At 50.8% G+C, this 24,176-nt stretch overlaps 1 protein-coding gene across 1 annotated transcript in view; it reads right to left on the bottom strand.

Moving 5' to 3' along the window:
* Positions 1-6,110: 6,110 nt before the first annotated feature.
* Positions 6,111-24,176, bottom strand: part of LRRC74A (leucine rich repeat containing 74A) — a 31,596-nt gene continuing 13,530 nt past the window's right edge. The window contains exons 8-14 of the mRNA XM_045547046.1: positions 21,968-22,053; positions 21,317-21,511; positions 17,101-17,196; positions 13,674-13,820; positions 10,010-10,117; positions 8,727-8,809; positions 6,111-6,135 (exon numbers count right to left, since the gene is read on the bottom strand). Of these exons, the coding sequence (XP_045403002.1) occupies positions 6,111-6,135; positions 8,727-8,809; positions 10,010-10,117; positions 13,674-13,820; positions 17,101-17,196; positions 21,317-21,511; positions 21,968-22,053 (740 nt within the window). The remainder of the gene's footprint in view (positions 6,136-8,726; positions 8,810-10,009; positions 10,118-13,673; positions 13,821-17,100; positions 17,197-21,316; positions 21,512-21,967; positions 22,054-24,176) is intronic.

Raw genomic sequence — 24,176 nt, forward strand, 5'->3', positions numbered from 1 at the left:
TCACAGTGCACTTGGGAAAGGCATTTTGGGGGCTGTGGGTTTTACAGTCTTGAAATGACAGCAAGTGGATTGAGGACCCGCTGTGGATCCAGTACTCAAGGAAGGAGAAGCCCCGGGAACTGCCTCATGCTCCCCCAAAGCAGAGGGGTAGGGGTTGCAGCCTCCCAGGTGTGACAGAGAGGGGAGGGTGGCACCTCACCCATGTTCATGGTGTGACCACAACCGGCTGCTCCCAGGATGGTGACGAGGACAGAGGCGTGGAGAACTAGACAAGCTGCTCACAAGGGCAGAACCCTGGGAGTTGGAGTCCTTGCACCCCCCTTTCTCGGAAGAGGGAGTCAGGAAGCAAATCGGCCACTGCGTTAGGAAGGTGTCTGGTCACTGCCCCGGGCTTCCCTTCCTGCACGGGTGCTGGGGGCCTTGCAGGTAGGGGCAGGTTGCTGGGACCCTCACTTCAATGAGGCCCCTTCCAACACCCTGGGAGGATTCGATGCTTCCGCCATTATCAGCTTTTAAAAACTGTGTCATTTGTTGTGATTATTCCCCCCCATTCTAAGTAAACATCCACTTTCTATCCCTAATGCTGTATTTGTAAATTTGTATTTTTTAAAAGAGGGCCCCTAAATTGTATAAGCTTGGGCCCACAGAACCCAGATATGCTCCTGGATGGAGAAGCTTGTTTCCCAGGTAGTTGAGGGTTCTGGCCCAGGCTCACCCGTTGTCAGTTGCATTGCTGCCTTTTTGGGCACCTAATAAGAATTTGATTTCCCTGAGCTCATGTGGCTGGAAAAAGCTTTGCGGAGAGGGATGACTCGTGAGGTTGGAGCGCTCCCTTCTGGGAAAAAAGAGGTACAGCTGGGAGTGGCCGCATCAACGCAGGGCTAGTAGGATGTGGACCAGAAAGCAGGTGGTTCTGGGGCTTAGCTCACAGGCCCCTGTTTGGGGGCATGGACACATTGGCACACACACCATGCCTCTAAAATTCAAATGTGGGCATGCTTTTGTGTACACGTGTTGCATGTCCATCCCACTCGTAATAACACCAACTGGAGTACTGCACTTCACTTCTGACCCCGGTTAGCATCTGATTCCACTGGTTTGAGGGCTCAGCCATCACAAGACTGCCCCTACCTCAGGTGCCAGCTGCAAGTCGGGTCCCTCGCCCCCGGTACCTCTGAGTAGCCAGCTACCAATTTAGAAGTTCCCACTGAGTTCTCACTTTCGATGATTTGCAGGAATGGCTCACAGAGCTCACTGAAGGCGCTGTACTGTGCTGACAATCACAGCTTTGTTACAAAGGAGACGACTCAGGAACAGTCAGGGGAAGAGACACACAGGGCAAGACCTGGGAGGGAGCGCAGAGCTTCCACGTCCCCTTCCCACGGAATCAGGGCTCATCACCCCCCGGCACATCAATGTGTCACCACCCAGGACGCTCTGCCTCAGTGTCCAGAGTTTTCATTGGGGTTTCGTTATGTAGACTTGATTGATCAAACACTGGCCATGTGATTAAACTCAATCTCCACCCTCCTCTGTCCTTCCTGGAGGTCTGCTGGCTGAAAGTCCCACCCCCTCATCATGTGGCTGGTCTTTCTGGTGACCAGCCACCATCCTGAAGCTATTTAGGGGCCCGCTGTGAGTCACCTCATTACCATAACAAATATTTCTGTCACTCAGGAAATTCCAAGGGTTTTTAAGCTCTGTGCCAAGCACTGGGAAGAAGACGAGTTCCAGTCTTCATTACTCCACGGTGCAGCTACACAGCACAGGAGTTATGTCTCAGGTGTCTTGGAACCCACAGCATCCAGCCAGTCATCCCCACTCCGATTCATCCACAGACCCCCTAACCTGGGGGCAAAGTAACAAAAAAAGCCCTCTGAGGGTCACACTGCTGTCCTTCCATAAAAGGCAGCAGTGGGCCCCAGGGCAGCCTACCCCAGCTGCCCTCGGCTTCCCCTCCTCCCCAGGACGTGTGCTTCCCGAGGGAGGACTGTTCAAGGCCGCTGGTCAGAGCCAGTGTTTAGGACACAGGCTGGCCTCGCCAATCATTGTTTTCTTCTGTTTGAAACAAAGCAAAACAAACCCTGAGCCCCCACTTGGCAAGGCAGGCCTGGCCCCTGGAGACACCACAGCTCCCGCCACAGCCAGACACTGCAGCTTGCACCACTGCCCTGCAGGCCCTGGGCCCTGAATGACTCCCCCAGTGTTGTCACCACCCCTGCCCTGACTGCAACCTCCACGGAGCTGTGATGCCGTAGCCACTGGAGGGAATTCTCTGTGGTTTTGGGTTGCTTGGATGCCAGCATCTGAACCTGGACTGGATGTCTGGTGTGGGCATGACCTTATGTCCCAACTGCAAGTCCCAGCTGCCTTCCCCAAGATGTGTAGGGTGGGGCATTTTTCAGCCCAGGCAGGCAGCCAAGAAAAATGCAAGCTGTCTGCTCTGTCTCCAGCGCTGCCCCCATCCCCCACCAATTCTTAACACTCTGGACAAATTCTTTTGTTTTTACACAAACCTTAAGCCAAGGGCTGAGACTGGAGCTCCTCCCATGGGATTTCCAAGGCCCAGTAATTGGGTGTTGCAAAGATGGCGGCTCAGCTTGGCCCCTCCTGTGCCCTGCACAGCTCTTTGCACTCCCGTAGGAGTGGACGCCACTGTGATGGGCTCATGCTTCCATTAGGCACTCATTGGGCTTGGTGTTCCTTGCATGATTTCACTGAATCTTCACAGCAACCCTATAGAGGAGGGAGTAACATAGTTATCCCCATTTACAGATGAGCAAACTGAGATTCAGAGAGGATGAATGACTTGCTCAAGGTCACAGAGATAGTGACTAGTGAAGCCAGACAGTATTCAAACCCTGAGCTATCAAATGCCAGAATTCACACGCTTAACCATTTTATGGTCCCGGCACACAGAGATATTCCACACTCCACGATATTCACACTCGACTGCTCCCAGCACAATTTCTGAGCCATGCAGTGGGTGGGGAGGGGTATGAACCTGCCCTTGAGAATTTGGCCTCACCACAGGACCGTTTCCGCCTTTGCCTCTCTCCATGAGCCAGCCCAGCCTGGCAGGGAGCTCATGCCCGGTTAGCAATTCATTCCTCGCTTTGTTGACAAAAGGATGCCAACAGAGCAAGTGCGTTTAAACTTCCCCCTGTTGACACAAGGTTGCCTGGAAGCCACGGAAGGGCAGGGAAACCTCGTGGTTCAGACGTCAGAGGTAGAGCCACCTTGCCAGGATCTGAATCTCGGCGTTGCTGCTTACTGGCCAGGGGACCTAGGGCAAGATGTGTAACTTCTCTGTGCCTCCATTTCCCCAGCTGTAAATGGGAATAACACACTGTGATAACTCCCTCCACACGGAGTCACTGTGAACATGCAGAGTCAGTGCATAAAGCCAAACTGAGCTGGGTATGGAAGGAGGGGCAAGCCCAGGTCGAGTGTCCCTGGGCTGCAGTCTGACCACCTGCAGAGGCTGGGCCAGAGCCTCTGAGCCTTCTTTGTTTGACCTTTACATTCTCTTTTCCTCTGGCAAGGCAAGCTCCTTCCAGCTCCACCTTGGCCTGTGGGAGTGCTCCTGCCGGGGTCCTCCTGCCCACCAACCCCTGCCTCGCCAAGCTGACAAGCTCTGTGCCGTCTTGCGCTACAGGGAGCACGCGCCTCTTTGCTATTTGCCCAGCTGCAAGGGTGCTGACTGGGGGAGGGACTGGATATTTATGAAGCTCTTCCTGAGTGCCTAATTTTCTTCCTTACAACAAGCGTGCAAGGTCACAGTAGTCAGCAACCTCGCTTCACAGTGAGGACCCAGAGCCTTGCAGAGCTCTGCCCAGGTGTCGGGCTGGGCTCCTCAAGGGGTGGAAGTTTGGAAGATCGGAGAAAGTTCTTGGCCAAGTTAAGGAAACTTCTGCAAGACCGCCATGCACAGTTCTCACAAGGACTTTTGGAGCTGAGCTGACACCTAGCGGACACAAGTGGGATTTCCTCCCCCTTTGTGGCTCCCGGGGCGGTTGCAGGCAGGTTTGGGGCTTGGCTGTCCTTCCTTCACTTACTTGCAGGTGGCCGTGTCAAGGGGTGGCTGGAGGGTTGGCACCGGTTGGGGGGGTAGATTTTAACTTCCCTGTAATCTCCATCATTTCCCCAAAAGCCATTCAAACAAAAATAAAATTTGATAAGAATACTTGCTGCCTTTTCAATTTCATGCAAAAGATGAGAACACATCTTGGAAAAAAATGTGTCTTTATTGATCCATAACCATTGCACATTTGTAATTTGTCCATTACACATTCGGATACTTCACGGCCTCTCCTTCCAGCCCACACACAGTCCTCAGGGTTCCACCCGGACACCAACATTTATTGGATGCTCAGTTACAGGCCGGGAACTTGGAGAGTTTTATGGGTTATAGTAGATTTTAAAAACATGATCCTTGCCATCAGGAACTTCCCTTTATTTGGAGAGATAAAGCAGACATCTACAGAGCACTCTGATGTCATGGTAGACGTTTAGCCCATGAACTCCTCACTGTATTTCTTTACTTTCTCTTCATCTTCCTAATTTTGACCCTGAGCCCCTATATCATCCAGCTGATGGAGATTCAACTTCGGGACCATGCTCAGGGCTGTGCCAATGACCTGAGCCTTCTGTGGTGCTCACCTGTCGGCGAAGCCCCTCTGCCCACCTGTCACCTGTTCACACTGATTATTTATTGCAGGTGCCTTTGTTCCCAGCTCACAGAGATCTCCAGAGACGCTGCTCAGCTGCACTAACGCAGTGCTGGGACAGGGGGGCTCCAGAGAGGTTGGCGGCCCAGGCCCAGAGCCAGCCCCTGGAGCACACGACTCAGCAGCTTGCTCTGAGGTGCTGGCAGACCTGGCCCCCTTCCTCTCCCTGCAGTGCTGGGGAAGTGACTCTCAGGGCTCCTGTGACCCTCCTTCTCTGCCTTCTCCTCAGGTTCTGTTCTCCCCAGTAAGCTTAGGCTGTAGGAAATGTGAGCTAGGGAGGGGCAGGTCTTGCTAGAAACTTCTACCCTGGCCCTAAATCCTGTCAAGGCTAAAAGCTGCATAAGGAAAGGAGAAAATATGGCACATGAGGGGGGACAAATTATTTCAAATAATGATTCTGCCTCATGTGCAGAGAGGCCTTGGCATTCGCCTCCAACCTTGGTGAAGCCAAGAGAAGCCCAAGGGCTGGTGACTTGGTTCCTATCCCCCACCAGTGCTCCAAAGTGGGGGTCCCTGGAAATGGACCTTGCCTCATCCCCCAAACTTCCCAAGCTTTCCACCACTCACTCCAAACAATGGCCAGGTGAATGTGCTCATTCACTCCACAGGCGTTTATCGGGCACCCTCTATGTGTGAGGGCTACTGAGGCACGGGGAATAGTCCCTGCCCTTGTTCTTGCACAGTGGTGCATGAAGGTGCCTCCACCCACCTGGTCAGTGTATGCTGTTCTTGGCTATTTATTTCCCTCTTTTGCTAAGGTCTTCCTGTCTCCCCAGTTTCCCAAAGGATTTTAGAACGAAATGCCGAAGGACAGACTCCCACAATGGATCAGGAAGCCTTTATTTCAGCGGTTCCATTTTTCAGGTGGAACCACTCAGGCTCAAGCTCATATATCCAGGACTAGACGCCAGGTCTCTCAGTCTCCCGGCCTGGGCTGCTTCCATGTACCCCGTTGGCATTTGCTTCTAGAGGCCCCTGCCCTCATTCCCTCAGCTCTGTCCCCCACCACTGCCTCTGGTCTAGGAAATCTCCCCTGGGCACAGATGACAATCACTGTGACGACTGCTCTTGTGCCCTGACCTGCTCCCCGCTGCTCTTTTCCTGCTGCCTAGCAACCCCATGACACTCCCAATTTGTCTGTGCACCTCTTAATGAGACCACCACGCCACAGCACCTCTGGTGGTCACTAAGACCAGAAGGTGCCCCCTTGGTGAAGGGCACACCCCCCAGCAGCCCAGAACACCCAGAATCAAGCTGGATTTTATTTGCTCGTGCACAGCCCTGGCCTTGGCATTTGGCCACCTCTTGATCTGCTCCGTGGCACCATCCAACTTGCCAGGACTTCTCTCATAGAGACTTCTTTCCAGACCAGACTTGTGGCTATGTCTTCAGCGTATTCAAGAAACTGGTTTGAAAGGTAAGAGAATAAAGCTGAGTGCAGCCTCATGGCCAGTTGGCGAGAACGTTAACACAGGCTCAAATCCAAACGAGACCCTTTGTAAACCCAGCTCTTATCCAGGCAGCAGGCTGAACATGGGTGAGTTCGGCGTTGGCACAGGCCTGCCATGGAGTGCTGGTTTACATGATTGGCAAGGGCTCGGCAGAGTTAAATTTTACAGTGTGACCCCTCTGACTCAGCAATTGTTGGGCCCACTCCACCAAACCTATTTTGAGAAACACTATATACCGTGTACAAGGATGTTTACGACAGTATTGTTTGTAGTAGCAAAATATTGGAAATAGCTTAAATGTCCATAAAATGAGTTTACGTTATGAGACGCTTGTGCTGTGAAATATTATGAGGCAATTACAAAGATTGAGATGGGTTTAAATGTGCCAGCGTGGAAAGGTCACCACGACGTACTGTTAGGACAAAGCACGTTCAGGACAAAGCAAGGTAGTCCGATTGTATTAGTGATAGGAAACTGCGTGTGTGTGAAACAGCAGATAATAAACCCATAAGAACTGTGCGCCTACCTACTGCGTCCCAGGTACTGTTCCAAATGCCTTACAGGCATGAACTCACTCAGTCCTCAACACTCCCGTGCTGCGGCTACTGCTGTTAGCTCCATAATACAGATGAGGAAACTGAGGCACAGAGAGACCAGATAACTTGCCCAGGGTTCCACAGGAGTGGAGCTGGGATGGGAACCCATGTGGTCGGCCCTAGAGACCGTGTTTTTAACCATTATTTTTCTCCCCCACACATTGGCACGTGTGCCTGTGCGAGGACACACACGATGACAAGGACAGGGGACAGGTGTGGAGACGTGTGTCCGTGAGAGCCCTGCGGGGAGGCGGAGGGAACTGTGGGGGAGATAAAAAAGGACCTTCATTCTCTCCTTGCTGTACTTCTGTGGATTTAGAACTTTTACGATTGGATATTATTTGTAACAAAACATAAAAATAGGAAAGATTCATGTGACAATAAAAAGTACCCCTCTGCTCCTCAGCCAGCACTCACAAAGAGGCACTGTGCGATCTGACAGGCAACTTGAGGTGGCCCCAGGAGACCCCCAACTCGGGTCCTGAGACTGGGTGACCAGGCCCCAGTTCTGCCTCTTGACTGCCACGTGACCTTGTTTATCTGCAGCCTGGAGAGTTTGCAAGGCTTGGAACCTGGTCTCCACTCTCTGCCCTTGGCACTTGCCACCAGCTGCCCAAGGAATAAGTGGTGCCACTTTAGGGCAGGAGGAGGAGGGAGAGGGGAAGGGGAGGGGGAGAGGGGGAGGGGGTGCAGGGCAGAGGCTGCTGAGCCAGGCTAGAGCAGAGGGAGAAGGTACAGTGCCCGCCCCTCCGCCCCGCCCCGTGAGGCACACCTGAGCCATCCTTGAGGCCCCCTTGCTGGATGACAGCGTGACTCCTGAGCCATGCCCCACGGGCCAGCTCCTTCGGTGCATTTCCCCACTTAATCCTCACAATACCTCTAGGCTGCTGCAGTTTTCACCCCACTTGAAGGCGGGAGACTGAGAGCCCTGCGCACAGCACGCCCTTGTTAAGCAGAGCAGGGTTTGGGCTGGGACAGGCTGCCCTTCCTGTCTGCATTATTGGGGGAAGGCGTGTGGGGCAGGGCCTGACAGGGGCCTCTCCACTGGGGCTCCTTATGGGCACAGGCCAGGCTTAAGGCCACAGGGACCAGGCCTGGTGGGGGCAGGGGCATCCTGCGCCTGGGAGTGACAGCAGATCTGGAACCAAAATGGCTGGGTCAGGGCCAGAGCTGCCCCTTCCCGCTGTGAGGACCGAGGGGCTTGGCCTCACTTCTCTGAAGCTCAGTTGCATCGCCTACTTAGTGGGGGTGGCGGTGGTGTTGCTGTTTGGCACTGGAAGGACTCAGTACGTGCCTGTTTGGTGATGGGAGAGGACCTGGCACGTGCCAGGGGCTCACCGGGGGTTGGTCACTGTCATCCCTGCCATTATGGACCTTCCCTGTCTCTTCGAGGAATCCAGCCCAAGTCGCAGTCCACCTCACTCCCTGAGCTGCAGCAGAGTCGGCCAACCTGGGGTTCGCTACATGCCACACTGGGCACCCCAGCACTTGGGGCTCCGTCCCTCTGCTCTCTCTGTCTCTCTGCCAGGCCGGACTTGCTGAAACATCACTGCCTCCCGCCTGAGTGGTGCCTCCTCTTTAGGGTCCAAGGGTGCCTGGAGCATGCCCCACGGCTCTGCTCACGCTGAGAGGCCCGACTGTGTGCTCCTGGCGTCACCTCCCACAGGGCCGTGCGTGCTGGGCTGCAGCTCCTTCTGCCAGCATGCCTAGCGTGTGGCCCGGCAGCCGGCAGCACATGGCAGGGCTCAAGCTTTGCTAAACAAGTGAGTTGAAGGTGAGAAGGGTGAACCGTGGGGCCTGGCCCTGCGGTGCAGGGAAAAGGCAGCCAGTTCCTGCAGGGTGGGGGAGGCCCTCACTAAGCAAACGCAGACGGGGCGGCCTGGGAGCTCACATCCACCCAGCCAGGGCCCCTCATAGTGCGCTGGGGGTGGCTGTTGGGCAGGGCTGACCTGAAGTTCACCATGCCTGTCTTCTCATCCAGTCTCTTTATCAGCTCCTCGACTTGGTACCGGTTCAGAGGGACCTTGTTTTGCTGAGGATGTAGATGGAACACGTGTGGTTAATAGAGCTCTATGTTCATCCGCTCTCCAGACACCCCTCCATTCTCTCTATCACTCTCTCTCTCTCTCTCTCTTACACACACAGACACCACGTAATGCCCGACTCCTCTTGGGACCATGAATGGCAACCGAGAGTGAGCTCAGAGGAAACTGAACTCACAACATGGAGGGGTGGAAGAAGCCTCCTGCCCATGGGTCACTGCCCAGGCCCCAGAAGGCCTCCCTTTTCTGGGGAGCAATAAGAAGGCTGGAGGTCAGGGTCAGGTGAAAGGGGTGGCCCTGGGGTGGACAGAGCTCTCCTCTGCAGCTACTGAGTCCTGGCCAGCCCTCCTCACCATGGGCCTGGGCCCCCAGCATGTCTCCTCCTGGGTCCTATTCTTGCAGGGCCCAGTTCCCTCCTAGGATGCTGTGATGATGGATGCCTTCAAGGATGCATTTCAGGGGGCCTTCTGCACCTTTATCATATGGGGGTGAGGGGCATGAGGGATTTCAGGCAAGAGGATATGGCCAAAGGTGGAAATATTGGGGCTTTGGCATGTGATCTTCTCCCACTCTCTCTTTTTTTTTTTTTTTTTGAGACAGAGTCTTACTCTGTTGCCCAGGCTAGAGTGCCATGGCATCAGCCTAGCTCACAGCAACCTCAAGCTCCTGGGCTCAAGCAATCCTTCTGCCTCAGCCTTTTAAGTAGCTGGGACTACAGGCATGAGCCACCATGCCTGGCTAATTTTTTTCTATATATATTTTTAGTTGTCCAGATAATTTCTTTCTATTTTTAGTAGAGACGGGATCTCGCTCTTGCTCAGGCTGGTCTTGAACTCCTGACCTCCAGCGATCCACCCACCTCAGCCTCCCAGAGTGCTAGGATTACAGGCGTGAGCCACCGCGCCCGGCCTCTCACTCTCTTTTTATCTGCCCGATAGCCAAACGCAATGGGAGAAAGACCTCAAGATAGAACAGCTGCCTTTGGGTGGCATCTGGGGTCATCAGTGGCTTCGAGCTATACAGCACAGAGAATGACTCCAGCAAGGGTTGAGGGAGGTCTCAGGTTCCTTTCTGGGTCCAGATAAATGAGGTGAGTGTCCCACAGTCAAACCCAGGAAACTCTCGGAAGGGCTTGCGCACTCTCTCTGTGACACACGCACAGTGCCTGTGGCCCCCAGGAATCGGCATACCTGTACCATAGCTTTCCGGAACTCGCCCACACGCATTTTCATTGTCCCGGCGGGGTTCAAGCTCTTGAGGAAGTCCACCACTGTGATGTTTTGCTGGTCTGCATAGTTCTGAGAGAAGCGGGAGACACCCGGTGCAAACACTTGTCCTTATAGCAATGGCCACAACTCCTCTCCCCTCCTCCGAAGGCAGCCCCAGCTCCCAGGCCCAGAAAGGCTGAGGAGAACCGGGAGCCAGACACGAGCACCTGTGATGGTTCTTGTGTGTCCACCCAGGTTCTCCCACCCCACTGAGCAGAAGCTCCGTTCATTCCCAGGGTGGAAGGGCTGAAGTCAATGCTGCTAAGGTGCCACAGCATCCAGGGGACAGGGCTTGGGGTCATATGCACATGTGTGATTCGGGTTTGCGATGACCTCTGTTAAGACTGGTATCGATGGTGCGCTGTGGCTGGTGGGTGGGATGTTGTTAGAGAAGAAAGTTAAATCCTAGCCACATAGTGTGCTGGTTGGACAGGCTCTAGGCCTTCCCTGGATTCTCACTGCTCCACACAAATGCTCACATGGAGACATGCTTTGTTAGAATATATTTAAAAATAATATTTCATTGTTCTCATTTCAAAAATACAGTCCTCCTTCAGTATCCACAGAGCATTGGTTCCAGACCCCCATCAATACCAAAATCCGAGGATGGTCAGGTTCTGCAGTAGGCCTTGCGAACCCACGGACACAAAAACATGGGCCCTGGGGCTTCGGCAGGCCCTCTGTACCCATCGGTTTTGCATCCTGTGAATACTGTATTTTCCAGCCACATGTGGCTGCATATGCAGAACCTGTGGATATGGAAGGCCAACTGGACTTACTGAAAAAAAACTCCTTGTGTAAGTAGAAGTGCACGGTTCAAACCCGTGTCTTTCAAGAGTCAGCTATATTACTGCTCACCTTGTAAGACAATTGTAGATTAGCAGAAGAAAGTAAAAGTCCACAAGTCCAATGTCACCATCCAGAGGTAACGTCTTGATGTGTATCCTTTTATCTATCCATCTATCTGATATCTGTCTATTAATGTCCATGTAACATCTATCTGTCTAACATCTAACATCTACCTATCATCTTTCCACTACAGCTACTGTTTTGTAAAATGCACTGTATGAACACACCGTGAATACCTTTTCAATGTCACTAAAATATTCTCTTGGGTCCTTTTTAAAAAATCATCTTTTGTTTCGCTTCCTCTCCTACTTTCAAAAGCCCCTTGGCAGGGTCTTGCTGCACTGATAGGTTTGCCATAGACCCTGTGGTCAGCACCTTGACCAGAATCAGGGCTGTCACTTCTGTGGTGGGTGCTATTGACAAGGCCCAGCACAGCCCCTGCCCCAGAGCAGTTCACAGTGTCCCGATGGAAGGGTAAAGCCGAGGCACAGGAGCACATGGCAAGGCCATTTACTCTCGACTAGGGAATCTGAGAAGGGGTCCCCAAGGAAGTGGCACTTGAGTAGAGACCTGGAGCACGAGTAGGAACAAGCAGACACAGAGGGCAAGGATAAGCGTGTTCCTGGTAGAAGGAGCTACACGTGCACAGGCCTGGAGTTATGAGAAAACTGATGCAAAGAGGAGCAGGGAGAAAGCCAGGGGCCCTGAAATGTGCAGCAGGGCCAGGTGGCGGCCACTTTCCCACCTGTACTTCCCTGCCTCTGCCAGTGCCACCACCTTTTTTGCCCCCTGGGCTTGAATTTTTGGGTTAACTTTGGGTCTATCTTATCAGGACAGGCCTTTCTTCTCCTAACACACACACACACACACACACACACACACACACACGCACGCACATATGCGCATGCAAACCCACACTCCATACCCAACCATTCCCCAAGTCCTGGAGCTGTTTCCATAGTGAAATCTCTTGCATCTGTCCTTTACTTCCATTGCCATTCTCAGCCAAGTCATCATTCCACATCTGGAATACTACAATGGCATCCCCACTTGTTTTCCCACTCTTGCCTCTACCCACTTCAGTTCCTTCCACTCCCCATTGCCAGGAAAGTCACCTCTCGGTCCTGCTGGGCTCACAGCACATCCACTGCTCAGCAGCTCTTGTTTGCTCTGGACTTCCGGTGAAATCACACCTGAGCTCTGAGCCTAGAATGTGAGGACTGCCACATCCGTCCGACCTCCTTCACCAGCTTTGACTTTAAGGCTTCTCTGTGAGCCTGGAGCTGTGTGGCTCTTTTGTTGGAGCCATGAGGTTCTGTTCACATCCCCTAAACATGCTGTGTGCCATCCCACCTCGGAGGTTCTCCCAGCAGGACCCTCTTCCCAGAACTCCCTCCCAGGCCCTGCGGGTCACCTGGATGCTTTGCTCTCTTCCCCAACACATGTTGGCCAGGAAGTCCTCCTTTTCTGTTCACCCAATCCTACCCGGATCTCCAGTGTGCATTCTTATTATATTTGCTGCCTTCGTCACTTGTTTATCATGGCACTTTCTGCGAGTCACTTCTGAATCTATCCCATATTTCCAACCAGATTGTTTGCCCCCTGAGGGGAAGGACTGTGTTTTACAGTGCGGGTCCTATTTGGTTTCTACTCCAAGGTTCTTCTTCCATAGCTGCTTTAACACAAGGGGTGGGGTCCCCACTTTGCATTAGACAACTCCATTCCTGCTTGCGGGAGCACCCTGCTCCCCTTGTAAAATAGGTTTGCGCTTGGTGGTTCCATCTGAGGTCATATGACTCATAAAAATACTTGATATCCTGTTGTTTTCTAGAACTTCCCACACCACAATACTGTTCACGCAAAAGCTCTTTTATTTAGTCCCAGAAACTGAGGCACAGAGCAGACCCACCAGGGGCAGGAAACGGCCCTGGGGGCACACATCCTGCAGAACCTGCATTTGCACCCAATCGCTCTGTTCCTGCTTCCTCAGACAGCAACTGGTCTGCAGCCAACTGCAGGCTCCTCATTCCCACCAGTGGGCGAGAGGCCAGGTCACTGCTCTGGGTAATGGGGACTAGAAGAGCAATAATGTCCCTGTCAGCTCTAATATTCACTGATTTTATATTTCCGCCATTACATCCGCCTCCTGTGATTGCCAGAGATAATCTAAGAAAAGGTGAGCCAGGTCCAAGTTTCCGCTAGAAATAAATGACTCAAATGTCCCTTTTTAGCTGAAGCCACAAAATAGCCATCCTGACCACAGGGAGGCCTTGGCATCCTTACCAGCTGTCAGAAAGAACCTGTGCTTATTGGGTGCTTATTATATACCAGGCATTCTTCTAAGCACTGCATGCATATTACATAATTTAATCTTCCAAGCAATCCTACTACAGTGGGGTACCACTGTTATGCCCATTCTACAGGTGGGGAGACTGAGGGACAGAGAGCCTCAGTGACTCGCCCTTGGTCATACATTGGCAGGTGGAGGAGCCTGGGCAGGTGAGTGCATCCTGTGCCAAGCCCCTCCCACTTCAGCCAGATCTCAGCCCTTGCCCTTTCTCTGGAAGTTGGGAAGCACTGCTGGGGAATCCAGTATCTGCAGGGGATACTCCACGTCTGCAGGGCCGGGGACTGAGACGTTCCTTGGCAGAGAGGATTGTACAGACACTTTGGGTGGAGCCAAAGGCCAGCTTTCTCTAGGGCTCCCTGGAGGGCTGGGAGGAAGGCAGGAGCTCACCTGGATCAGTTTCAAGGGGTTTGTCCACAAGAAGAGGGTTTTCTTGACAGAGAGGCCTTGCATTGCCTTGTACAGCACGTTCAACTGCGGGTGAACAGCATATACTCCATCCAGTGTTTTCACGAACTGCTCAGTTACCAGCACGTTCTGTGGCAGGGAGAGAGGGGACCCATCATGACAAGCGCACCACCACTGTGCCATCTCCCTGCCCAGCCAGTGGGTCCTCTCCCTCCCACCCAAGCCAAAGCTGGGAAGTTTTGTCTTTTCCAATTTGTTCTGCAGTGCTACTCCTAGATTGGGAGAGCTCTGGTGTTTCAGAGCTTGTGATTTGACTTGTAAGTTTCTTACTTAATTTTGATCAGATGTTTCATTGAGTGCTGGTGGCCTGTCACCTACTGCCGGCTCAGCTCTGTTCCCTTTTTTTTTTTTTTTCTTTTTTCCCTGCTGTGCTCCTGTGTAGACAGCTCTGTTCTCAGATGGTGTGTGTAAGTGCCTTTTTGTTTTGAGCCAGAGTCTCACCTGTGACTGGGGCTAGAGTGCCATGACATCAACCTAGCTCACAACAACCTCAAATTCCCAGGCTCAAGTGATCCTCCTGCCTCAGCCTCCCGAGTAGCTGGGACTACAAGTGCACACCACATGCCCAACTATTTTTTTCTATTTTTAGAAGAGACAGAATCTCGCTCTTGCTCAGGCTGGTCTCGAACTCCTGACCTTAAGCCATCCTCCTGCCCGCCTAGGCCTCCCAAAGTGTTAGGATTACAGGCATGAGTCACCACACCCGTCCACAAGACTGGTCCTTAAACAAATAATCTGAAATGTCCATACCTCCGTGAGTGTTGTTCTTCAGAGCAGGGCCCCGGAAGAGGATCCCTTATTCTAACAAGTGACTCAAAACAAATTGAGAACCTCCCTTTTTGGAAGTGCCCTCAGAACTGGTTTATAGCACCAGTCCCCAACCTTTTTGGCACCAGGGACCGGTTTCATGGAAGACAATTTTTCCATGGACGGGGAGAGGAGGGCAGCGGAGCTCTGTGGCCCAGTTGGGGACAGCAGGTTTATAGGACATAGGAGAAAATGTGTTCTGTGAAATAGTGTTTGATCAAACCCGACCTCCACCAGTTTGATCAATCTGCTTCATTCCTCAGATGTGGTTCTGAGTACCTTTTGCCTTTTCAAAGAATTAAACCCATGCTGAAGGGCTAAAGGCTTTGTAGATATTCGGAGAATCTTCTAGAAGCATCTACAAAGGAGGAATTCTAACACCATTTAGAGTTATGGCAGCATGGCTGACAAAAGGGAAGCAAAAGGCTAACTCACTCAGACTGATGTGTTCTGGGAGGCTGGTTAAGTGCCACCGTGGTCGCAGCTCACAGGTTTATGTGCCATCTAGGGCCTAATTAGCACCATTTCTAATGCTCCCTCAAACACACCAAGGCAGTGCCTGGGTCCACACCTTCCAACCTGTACTGTGCGGGGGAAAAACAAATGCGAACAAAATCTGAATTTGCAGCTGAGATTCGGAGGCAGGGCAGGGTGGGGGCCAAGGAAGCATCTTGGGGTGCACGGTCAGAACCACAGCATGAGGGTGGGGAAAGAGCTTCTGGGGAGGCAGACCCAGGAGCACACAGTGACCTGGGGCAGGAAGGAAGGGAGGGGTGAAGGAACGAAGTGAAAAGCAAAGCAGGCCGGGCACGGTGGCTCACGCCTGTAATCCTAGCACTCTGGGAGGCTGAGGTGGGAGGATCACTCGAGGTTAGGAGTTCGAGACCAGCCTGAGCAAGAGCGAGACCCCCATCTTTAGTAGAGAGAATAGAATAGAAAGAAATTATCTGGACAACTAAAAATATATAGAAAAAAAAAGTTAGCCGGGCATGGTGGTGCATGCCTGTAGTCCCAGCTACTTGGGAGGCTGAGGCAGGAGGATTGCTGGAGCCCAGGAGTTTGAGGTTGCTGTGAGCTAGACTGACGCCACGGCACTCACTCTAGCCCGGGCAACAGAGTGAGACTCTGTCTCAAAAAAAAAGAAAAGGAGCTATATTTTTATAATGTCTTAAAATCTGTGGCAAATAGAAATCCAAATTTTACTAATCATTCATGTCTAAGGAGCTTGAGTTTAAATATTCAAAATAATGTCACTGATATAATTGCAAAGCATTAAAATAGTCTTACAAAACATCCTGTGTGGCATTAAAAATGTAAAAGGACTTTAACATCGTACCTTTATAGAACTCTAGAGTAGGAGGCAGAAGCCCTGGGTTTACTCCTTGCTGTGTTTCTCACTTGCTGTGGACCCTGGGCAAATGACCTAACCTCTCTGTTTCAGTTTCCTTATATGTAAAATGGGAAAATGAGGAAAAGTGCTTGTTATGGGTTGAATTTTGCTCCCTTTCCTCAAAAGATGCTGAAGTTCTAAGCCCCAGGACCAGTGAATGTGAATTTGTTTGGAAATAGGGTCTTTGCAGGTGACCAAATTAAAATGAGGTCTTTAGGGTGGGTGCTAATCCAATTTGACCATGTCCTTATTAAAAGGGTGCATCTCCCAGGGAGATACTGTGGGAAGGTAAAGGCAGAGATTGGGGTGATGCTTCTACAAGCAAAAGGGCACCAAAGACTGCCAGCAAACCACCAGAGGTGAAGAGAGAGGTCTAGAACAAATTCTCCCTCACTGCCCTCAGAAGAAACTAACCCTGCTAACACTTTGTTCTTGGACTTCCAGCCTCCAGAACCGTGAGCTAATACATTTCTGTTGCTTAAGCCACTCAGTTTATGGTACTTTGTCACAAGAGATCTAGGAAATGAATACAGTACTCTACCTACCGTCTAGAGTAGGATCAAATGAGCTGGTGCATATAAAATCACTTTGGAGAAAAAAGAGTATACAATGGTAGACAAGAGTAGGATATTGCTATTACCAGCCACCACCTCCTGCTGATTCGGGCAAGAGTACCTGGCAGGAGGCTTTCCTCCTTCATCAAGAGATTTCCACCCACTAATACTACTCTGAGTACAATAGGCCAAGTCATGAAATGAAATTACAAGTTTATATATTTAGGATTCTAAAAACCCCATGACTCTGAAACCATTCTGGGATCCAGAGCCATTCATTAGCAAGGCTGATGGTAAAGTCTGTTTTGGGATCTTCCTGCCTTTCTTTTTGGTGTTTCCTTATCTCTAGTCCCAGGTGTTCACAGCCTGGGTTTCTAGGATCTGGTAAATTGTTTCACACTGAGATGTTATTGACTGAACGGCTACTCCTCCTGGAAGGATCCCTGGAAAGGGCAGAGCTCTACCAAAAGGAGGGACAGTTTCCTGGAGCATTTGTGTGAGGGCCTGTAAGGGACAGAGCCACGGGCCCTGACCAACACAGAGTGGGAATGGTCACTGCTCACACCCTGGTGCAAGCAACCACCATTTGATCACTTACGGAAATGTCAAGCTCTTCCATATGGGATTTGGGGTTCCTCTTGATGGACAGGATAAGTAAAACAGCCCCGTCCACATTGATAGGATTCAGGAAAAGCTATAGAGGGAGGGGCAAGACAAGAGGAGGCTGAGTTGGGGGCTGGAGAGGCTGGCTTAGAGCACGGTGTCCAGTTCTCATCAAATCACAACCTCTGTCTTCCTCCAAGACTTTTCTTTCAGTACTTGTCTGCCTGCCCATCTGTCTGTCTGCCCATCTGTCTGTCTACCCATCCAACCATCTTACTGCTCATTCATCCATCCATCCATTTATCCATCCATCCATCCACCTGCCCATATCACTGCTTATCCATCCATTCATCCATCTACCTGTCATCCATTCATCCATCCATCCGTCTATTCAACCATCTGTCCATTTCACTGCTCCTCCATCCATCCATTTATCTGTCCATCCATCCATCCATCCATCTATCCGCCTGTCCATCTCACTGCTCATCCACCCATCCGTCCATCTGTCTATCCCTTCAACACATATTTACTAGAGGCCTGCCATATGCCAGCGACCCGGCTAAGGGATGCACAGGAAGACATGACAGATTTTTTGCCCTCAGGTAGCTTAATGCTCTAGCCACAGGAGACAGGTAAACAAGCCAACAGCAACAGAAATGTGATGACTTAAATGACAGAGGTACCCACGGGTACTGCAGGAGCAAGGAGAGGAGCATGCAGCACAGAGGAGGGATGATGAGCTAAGCCTTGCAGGACTAATGAGAATTAGTTGGGTCTGAAGAAGGGGGAGCAGAACCAGAGGAAGGAATGAGCCTCACCAGAGACAAGAAGGTTACGTGCAAAGGCGTAGAGATGTGAAACAGCACGTGGTGTTGGTGAGCTGGTGCAGAGAGATGAGGCCACAGAGCTGGGATGGGCCACACCATGGAGGACCTTGTGGGCCTAGCTAAGGAATTAAGATATTATCCTAATGGTGCTGGCAGCCACTGAAGCATGGATAGAGGTTAACAGCAGGAATATGGAGCATTGATTCTCTGACCACTGTATGCCTGTCATCTACGGCTGCTCTGAGGACTCAACATACCAATTCAGGCAAAGAATTAAAAAGAGACTGGGTGTGGTGGCTCACACCTGTAATCCTAGCACTCTGGGAGGCCAAGGCGGGAGGATTGCTTGAGGTCAGGGGTTTGAGACCAGTCTGAGCAAGAGTGAGACCCCCGTCTCTAAAAATAGAAAGAAATTAGCCAGACAACTAAAAATAGAAAAAATTAGCCGGTCATGGTGACACATGCCTGTAGTCCCAGCTACTCGGGAAGCTGAGGCAGGAGGATCAGTTGAGTCCAGGAGTTTGAGGTTTCTGTGAACAATGATGATGCCACTGCACTCTAGCCCAGGCGACAGAGTGAGAACCTGTCTTAAAAAAAAAAAGAAAAAAAAGAAAAGAGTGCCTGGTACATAGCAAGTAGTCAATGAACATTAGTTATCATTATTGAAGGCTTTCAGCTGTGTGGCTTCACTGAGCACCTACCATACCCCAGCTGTTTCCCAGGCTCTGATGTACTCCAGTGGGAAATACAGATGCGGGCCCTGCCCTCATGGAGATCAGCATCTAGAATTCTTTGCCTGGATTCACTTCCTGAGGGGAATTCCTTGTTTTGCCAAGACTAGGGGCAGGGCTTCTAGGGCTGGATGTGGAGAACAATAGATAATTCCTATGGCAAAGTTGATGTGGTCTCCACCTGTGGCCAAACTAAGAGTTTTGTCTTAAACTTTTCTCTTTCACTTTAAAAACATTTAAAAAAATTCCAATATATTTATTACACATGGTCATTGTGGAAAAATTAGAAGAGAGGTAAAAAATGCTTTGAGTTTCCTCTACCCCACTAACCAGAGACAACTCCTGTTGCCATTTTGCTAAAACCTTTTTTTTTTTTTTTTTTGAGACAGGGTCTCACCCTGTCACCCAGTGCAGTGGCATCTTCATAGCTCCCAGCAATCTCAAAGTCTTGGGCTCAAGTGATTCTCCTGCCTCAGCCTCCCAAGTAGGTGGGACGAAGGGCACAGTAGCACCAGGCTAATTTTTCTTTTCTTTCTTTCTTTCTTTTTTTTTTCTGAGACAGAGTCTTGCTCTGTTGCCCAGGCTAGAGTGAGTGCCATGGCGTCAGCCTAGCTCACAGCAACCTCAAACTCCTGGGCTTAAGCAATCCTACTGCCTCAGCCTCCCAAGTAGCTGGGACTACAGGCATGAGCCACCATGCCTGGCTGATTTTTTCTATATATATATTTTTAGTTGGCCAGATAATTTCTTTCTATTTTTAGTAGAGATGGGGTCTTGCTCTTGCTCAGGCCAGTCTTGAACTTCTGACCTCGAGCGATCCTCCCGCCTCGGCCTCCCAGAGTGCTAGGATTACCGGCGTGAGCCACTGCACCCAGCCTTTTCTTTTCTTTCTTTCTTTCTTTCTTTTTCTTTTTTTTTTTTTGAGACAAAGTCTCGCTCTGTTGCCCCGGGTAGAGTGCAGTAGTGTCACCGTAGCTCACTGAAACCTCAAACTCCTGGGCTCAGGTGCTCCTCCTGCCTCAGCCTCCAGAGTAGCTGGGACTACAGGCACATACAACCACGCCCAGCTAATTTTTCTATTTTTAGTAGAGAAGGGGTCTCGGTCTTGCTCAGGCTGGTCTCAAAACTCCTGACCTGAAGCGATTCTCCCGCCTCTGCCTCCCAAAGTGCTAGGATCACAGGCGTGAGCCATGCACACAGCTGGCAACTTCTTAGTTTTTTAAAAATTCAGATTTTCAGAACTGTCCTTGGCCTCATTGGTCAGTGAGGCTGAATCATCCTCAGCCTGGGGCAATCCCTCTTCTCTGAGTTATGCCTTGTCCCACTCCACCCCAGCCAGGACTTCCAGCTCTCCTGGTCAGCAGATGACCAGCCTGGTCTGGTCTGTGGTCACCATGCTCCTTCTGCCAGCCAGGATTTGGTGTCCTCTTGTCCCTTCTTGTCTCCCCTCGGGTGGCAGGCTCATCCTCACTGTTTCCTCCCTCCCATTCCCTCCCACCGCATCTGTGGTCCCCACAGCCATCCTCTCGTCTCGAGGGAGTTGCTGTTGCCACAGAGAGCCAGACAGAGCCGGCTTCCCTCTGCCTCTTGCTACTTGTGTGGCCTGAGCTAGCCATAAAGCCTCAGTTTTCGCATCTGACAAGTGGAGCCAACAGAGCCTGCTTTGTCAGTTGGGCTGTGAGTAATGAGCATCTGACAAGGGACCCAGCTCATGGCAGGAGCCCCAGGAAGCGGAAGGATTTATAGAAGTCCTCATCTTTCGTCTGCTTCCCAACTGCCCAGTGGAGTCTGCATTATAAGTTAGCATCTACAGGCAGATTCATTTAAAAAGAAATATGTGTTCAATCATTCACTGAATAAGTATTCACTGGGCATCAGCCATGCACCCAGCACTGAGCTAGGTGTGAAAGGTGTCATAATGGGCAAAGCCAAACAGTCTTTGTTCTTATGGGGTTTTCACACTAGTGGGGGTGACAGGCCATCCGAGAGCCACTCAAGGGACAGTGTGATCAGAAAGAGCAGCAAGTTCTGCGGAAGGAGTGTGTAGGGCTCTGGGAGCAGCTACCCTAGACAGAGGATCCGGCAGGGCTCTCTGAGGAGCTGTGCTCGAAGCAGGTGCAGAGGAGCATACATAGAGGGACGGGGCAGGCCAGGTGCTGGAAGGAGAAAAGGAGCGGAGGGAAGCCCGAGCGGCCTTGGGTGGAGGGCAGGGGAGAGCGTGGGGCAGATGGAGGCTGGAGGGCTGGAGAATTGGGCTTGAGCAGCAGGAAGCCACTGGGGCTGACCGGAAAGAGAGGACACTGGGAGTAGCGGGGAGGGGAATGGAAGTCAGATTTGCGTCCAAAAAGCATGTTCTGGCTGCGATGTGGAGAGGAGCCTGAAGGAGCCCCAGATGGGAGGAAGGAAGACCAGTTAGGAGATGCCTGCACTGCACCAGGAGAGCCCAGGGGTGACACTGGGTTTACAGCAGAGAGAAGGTCAAGAATACATGCATATATGACATAAAGAGAGCTGCCCCCAGCAATTCTCTCCAGGAATACACAGCCCATCACCCTGCAGCCCTCACCCCACCACACACACACACACTGACACACACACAGACACACACATGCATATGCACAGAATGGCCCCTTCCAGCTCAGGCAAAGACTACCTTCAGGACTTTGAGGTTTTCGTTGTACTCCAGTCCTCTGCTGATCCTGGAGGCTCCCTCGTTGCTGATGTCGTTGCCGCTGACGTCTAGGTAGGTCAGGGAGCCGTTGAGTCTGAGGACCTCCCCTAGGGCCATGGCCCCCTCGTTCCCAAAGCCATTCACGGAGAGATCCAGCTTCTTCAGGGTCACATTAGACTCCAGGAGAGGGGAGAACAGCACCCAGCATCAAGGCCACCTGGGACTCATTCGGCCCGATGGGCCCTGATTCCTGTCCCCTGCTGGCACCCAGCCTGGGCACTCCGTGGTCCCCGGGATCATCCCAGAGCCCTCCTAGCTGCACTCAGAGCCTCAAATTCTCTTGAGACTCACTCCCTTTGGGTTCTGGTCATTCCCTATCCCCAATTAAACTGCCCTCTTGAAGTGTCCCCAAAGATGCCATCCCAGGCCTCAGTAGGTAGGATTTATACTAAGGAATAACATGCACCCAGGAATTGTGGGAGGGAGACCAACACACGGAAAGCATTTGATGAGAGCTCAGTATGCCCTCGTCAGAGGTGCCCACGAGGAAGAGGTTCACGATGGCAGGACAGGACGGGAGGCCCTGGCCGTCCTCACCTGGGCTCAACACACCACTCCCAGAGAGCACCTTACCCGGAGACCGTTGCACAAGGCCACAGTTCCCCGAATGTGGAGGTGATTCCAGCTCAGATCCAGCGACGTGAGCCCTACATTGATGCCTGGGAGAGCGGGGGGAGTCAGCTTGGCATCCCCCACATCCCAGAAAACCCGTTCTCAGAGTTAACAGACCTCTGTGACACTGGGGATAAAGGTCACTCCATGGTCATGCAAAGAAAAACCCTCAGATAATAATTTTTTTCAGTTATTCATTTAAGCACAAAATCGTAAGATGATTCCCAATGCTGGCAAAGAGGCAGTGAAATAATCCTACTCATATACTGCAGGTGCCAACTCAATTGGTATAATCTATTCAGCAAATATTATCTGATCACAGGTATTTTCCAATTAAAAAGTGTCTACGCTATCACACGTCTGGGACTCTACCTAAGGAAACAGTACCGAATACGGGAAGAGGTAGATGCCTGTAGGTGTTTCCGTCTGGTGGAATATTGTGCATTAAAATAGATGGAGTTAGCTGGAAAACATATTCAGGGGCTGTGTTTACATAGGAAGCTGGGATGGACATGGTGTATCAAGTCACTTGCTTTTTCATGGAGTGTCATGGAAGCAGTGGTGACTCCAGAACTTCTCTCCAGGAGAGCCTTAGGGACACAATCAGCTGGAAGTAGGGAGGTATCAGGCTTGTTGGGAAGCTGGGTTTGCATAAAAATCACAGTTTTTTTTGATTTAGAGATGCTTTTCCTCACATGCTGCATAAGGTTGGGAAAACATCCTGCTTAAACACATTATTATTGTTGTTTTATTTGGGGAGGGCATTTATGCCGAGGATACTATCAGATGGAGAGGCTGAAGTCCTCCTGAACCATTACTGAATGGCAGAACTCGCCTTCTGGACCCAAGAAAAATGCCTTATTTTATCTTATTTCTTTTGGACGATGCACTATGTACCAATCATGCTTCTCTGGGTCAACCACCAGACTATTTTTGGTAAAGCACATACATCTTATAGAATTTTGGGAACACACTTTCTCCTCCCTTCATTCTTCCTCCTCTCTCTCCCTTGCTCTCTTCTTACCCTCATTTCTTCTCTGCCAATTCCCTCATGTGAGTTATACCTTGCACACCTACATCTCTTAAATGGCCACACGATTTGGATTTAATTCTGATCTCACCACTTACTAGCTATGTGACCTCAGGCAGGTTACTTATCCTTCTTTTATTCGTTTCCTTATCTGTAAAATGAAGATAATTGCCCAGGGATGAGCCTTTAGGTTGATCCTTTTTTTTTTTTTTTGAGACAGAGTCCCACTCTGTTGCCTGGGCTAGAGTGCCCTGATGTCAGCCTAGCTCATGACAACCTCCATCTCCTGGGCTCAAGCCATCCTTCTGCCTCAGCCTCCTGAGTAGCGGGGATTACAGGCATGCGCCACCACACCTGGCTAATTTTCTGTATATATTTTTAGTTGTCCAGTTAATTTCTTTCTATTTTTTAGTAGAGACAGGGGTCTCGCTCTTACTCAGGCTGGTCTCGAACTCCTGACCTCAAATGATCCTCCTGCCTCAGCCTCCTAGAGTGCTAGGATTACAGGCGTGAGCCACCATGCCTGGCTCTATTTTTATCTTTTATAACAACACTCCAATAACCTCCTCACACCTCTCTCTCTGCGTGTGTGAGAGCTTCTCCGAGACGATCCCCCTTTATGGCAGGGAATTGCCGCATCATAGAATATACACGTTTTCAATTTTACTAGGCACCGTCAAGTTGTTCTCTAAAGTACCCCCGCCTAACAGCTTGTGAATATTCTTATTTCTCCCTACTGTCCCCTTTGATATTCTCTGACTTTAAACTTTTACAGCTTTGGTAACTGACAAGGGGAATCCTTTTGTTGTTTTATTTTTCATTATTTCTCTAATTAGTAAAGAGATTAGGCATTTGGCTTCCTTCCTTTGCTATCCATATGCTTTGACTATTGTTCTATTGGGGTCTTTATCATTGTCTAACTGAACTATAGGATCTTTCAGCAATATTCTGGATGCTTTTTTTCTACAAATGCTGCAAATATCTATTCCCTGTCTGTTGCTTGTCTTTTAAGGTTGTTTGTGGTTTGTGTCTTGTATCATATGCATATTTCAAATGTATTGTTTCCAATACAAGGATTGTTTTTGTTACCGTTTATGCTTATTGTGCTGTGGTTAATAATCCTTAACCTCCGTGTGGTCA

Source organism: Lemur catta, chromosome 1 (genome assembly GCF_020740605.2).
Source record: "Lemur catta isolate mLemCat1 chromosome 1, mLemCat1.pri, whole genome shotgun sequence".
Taxonomy (NCBI): domain Eukaryota; kingdom Metazoa; phylum Chordata; class Mammalia; order Primates; family Lemuridae; genus Lemur; species Lemur catta.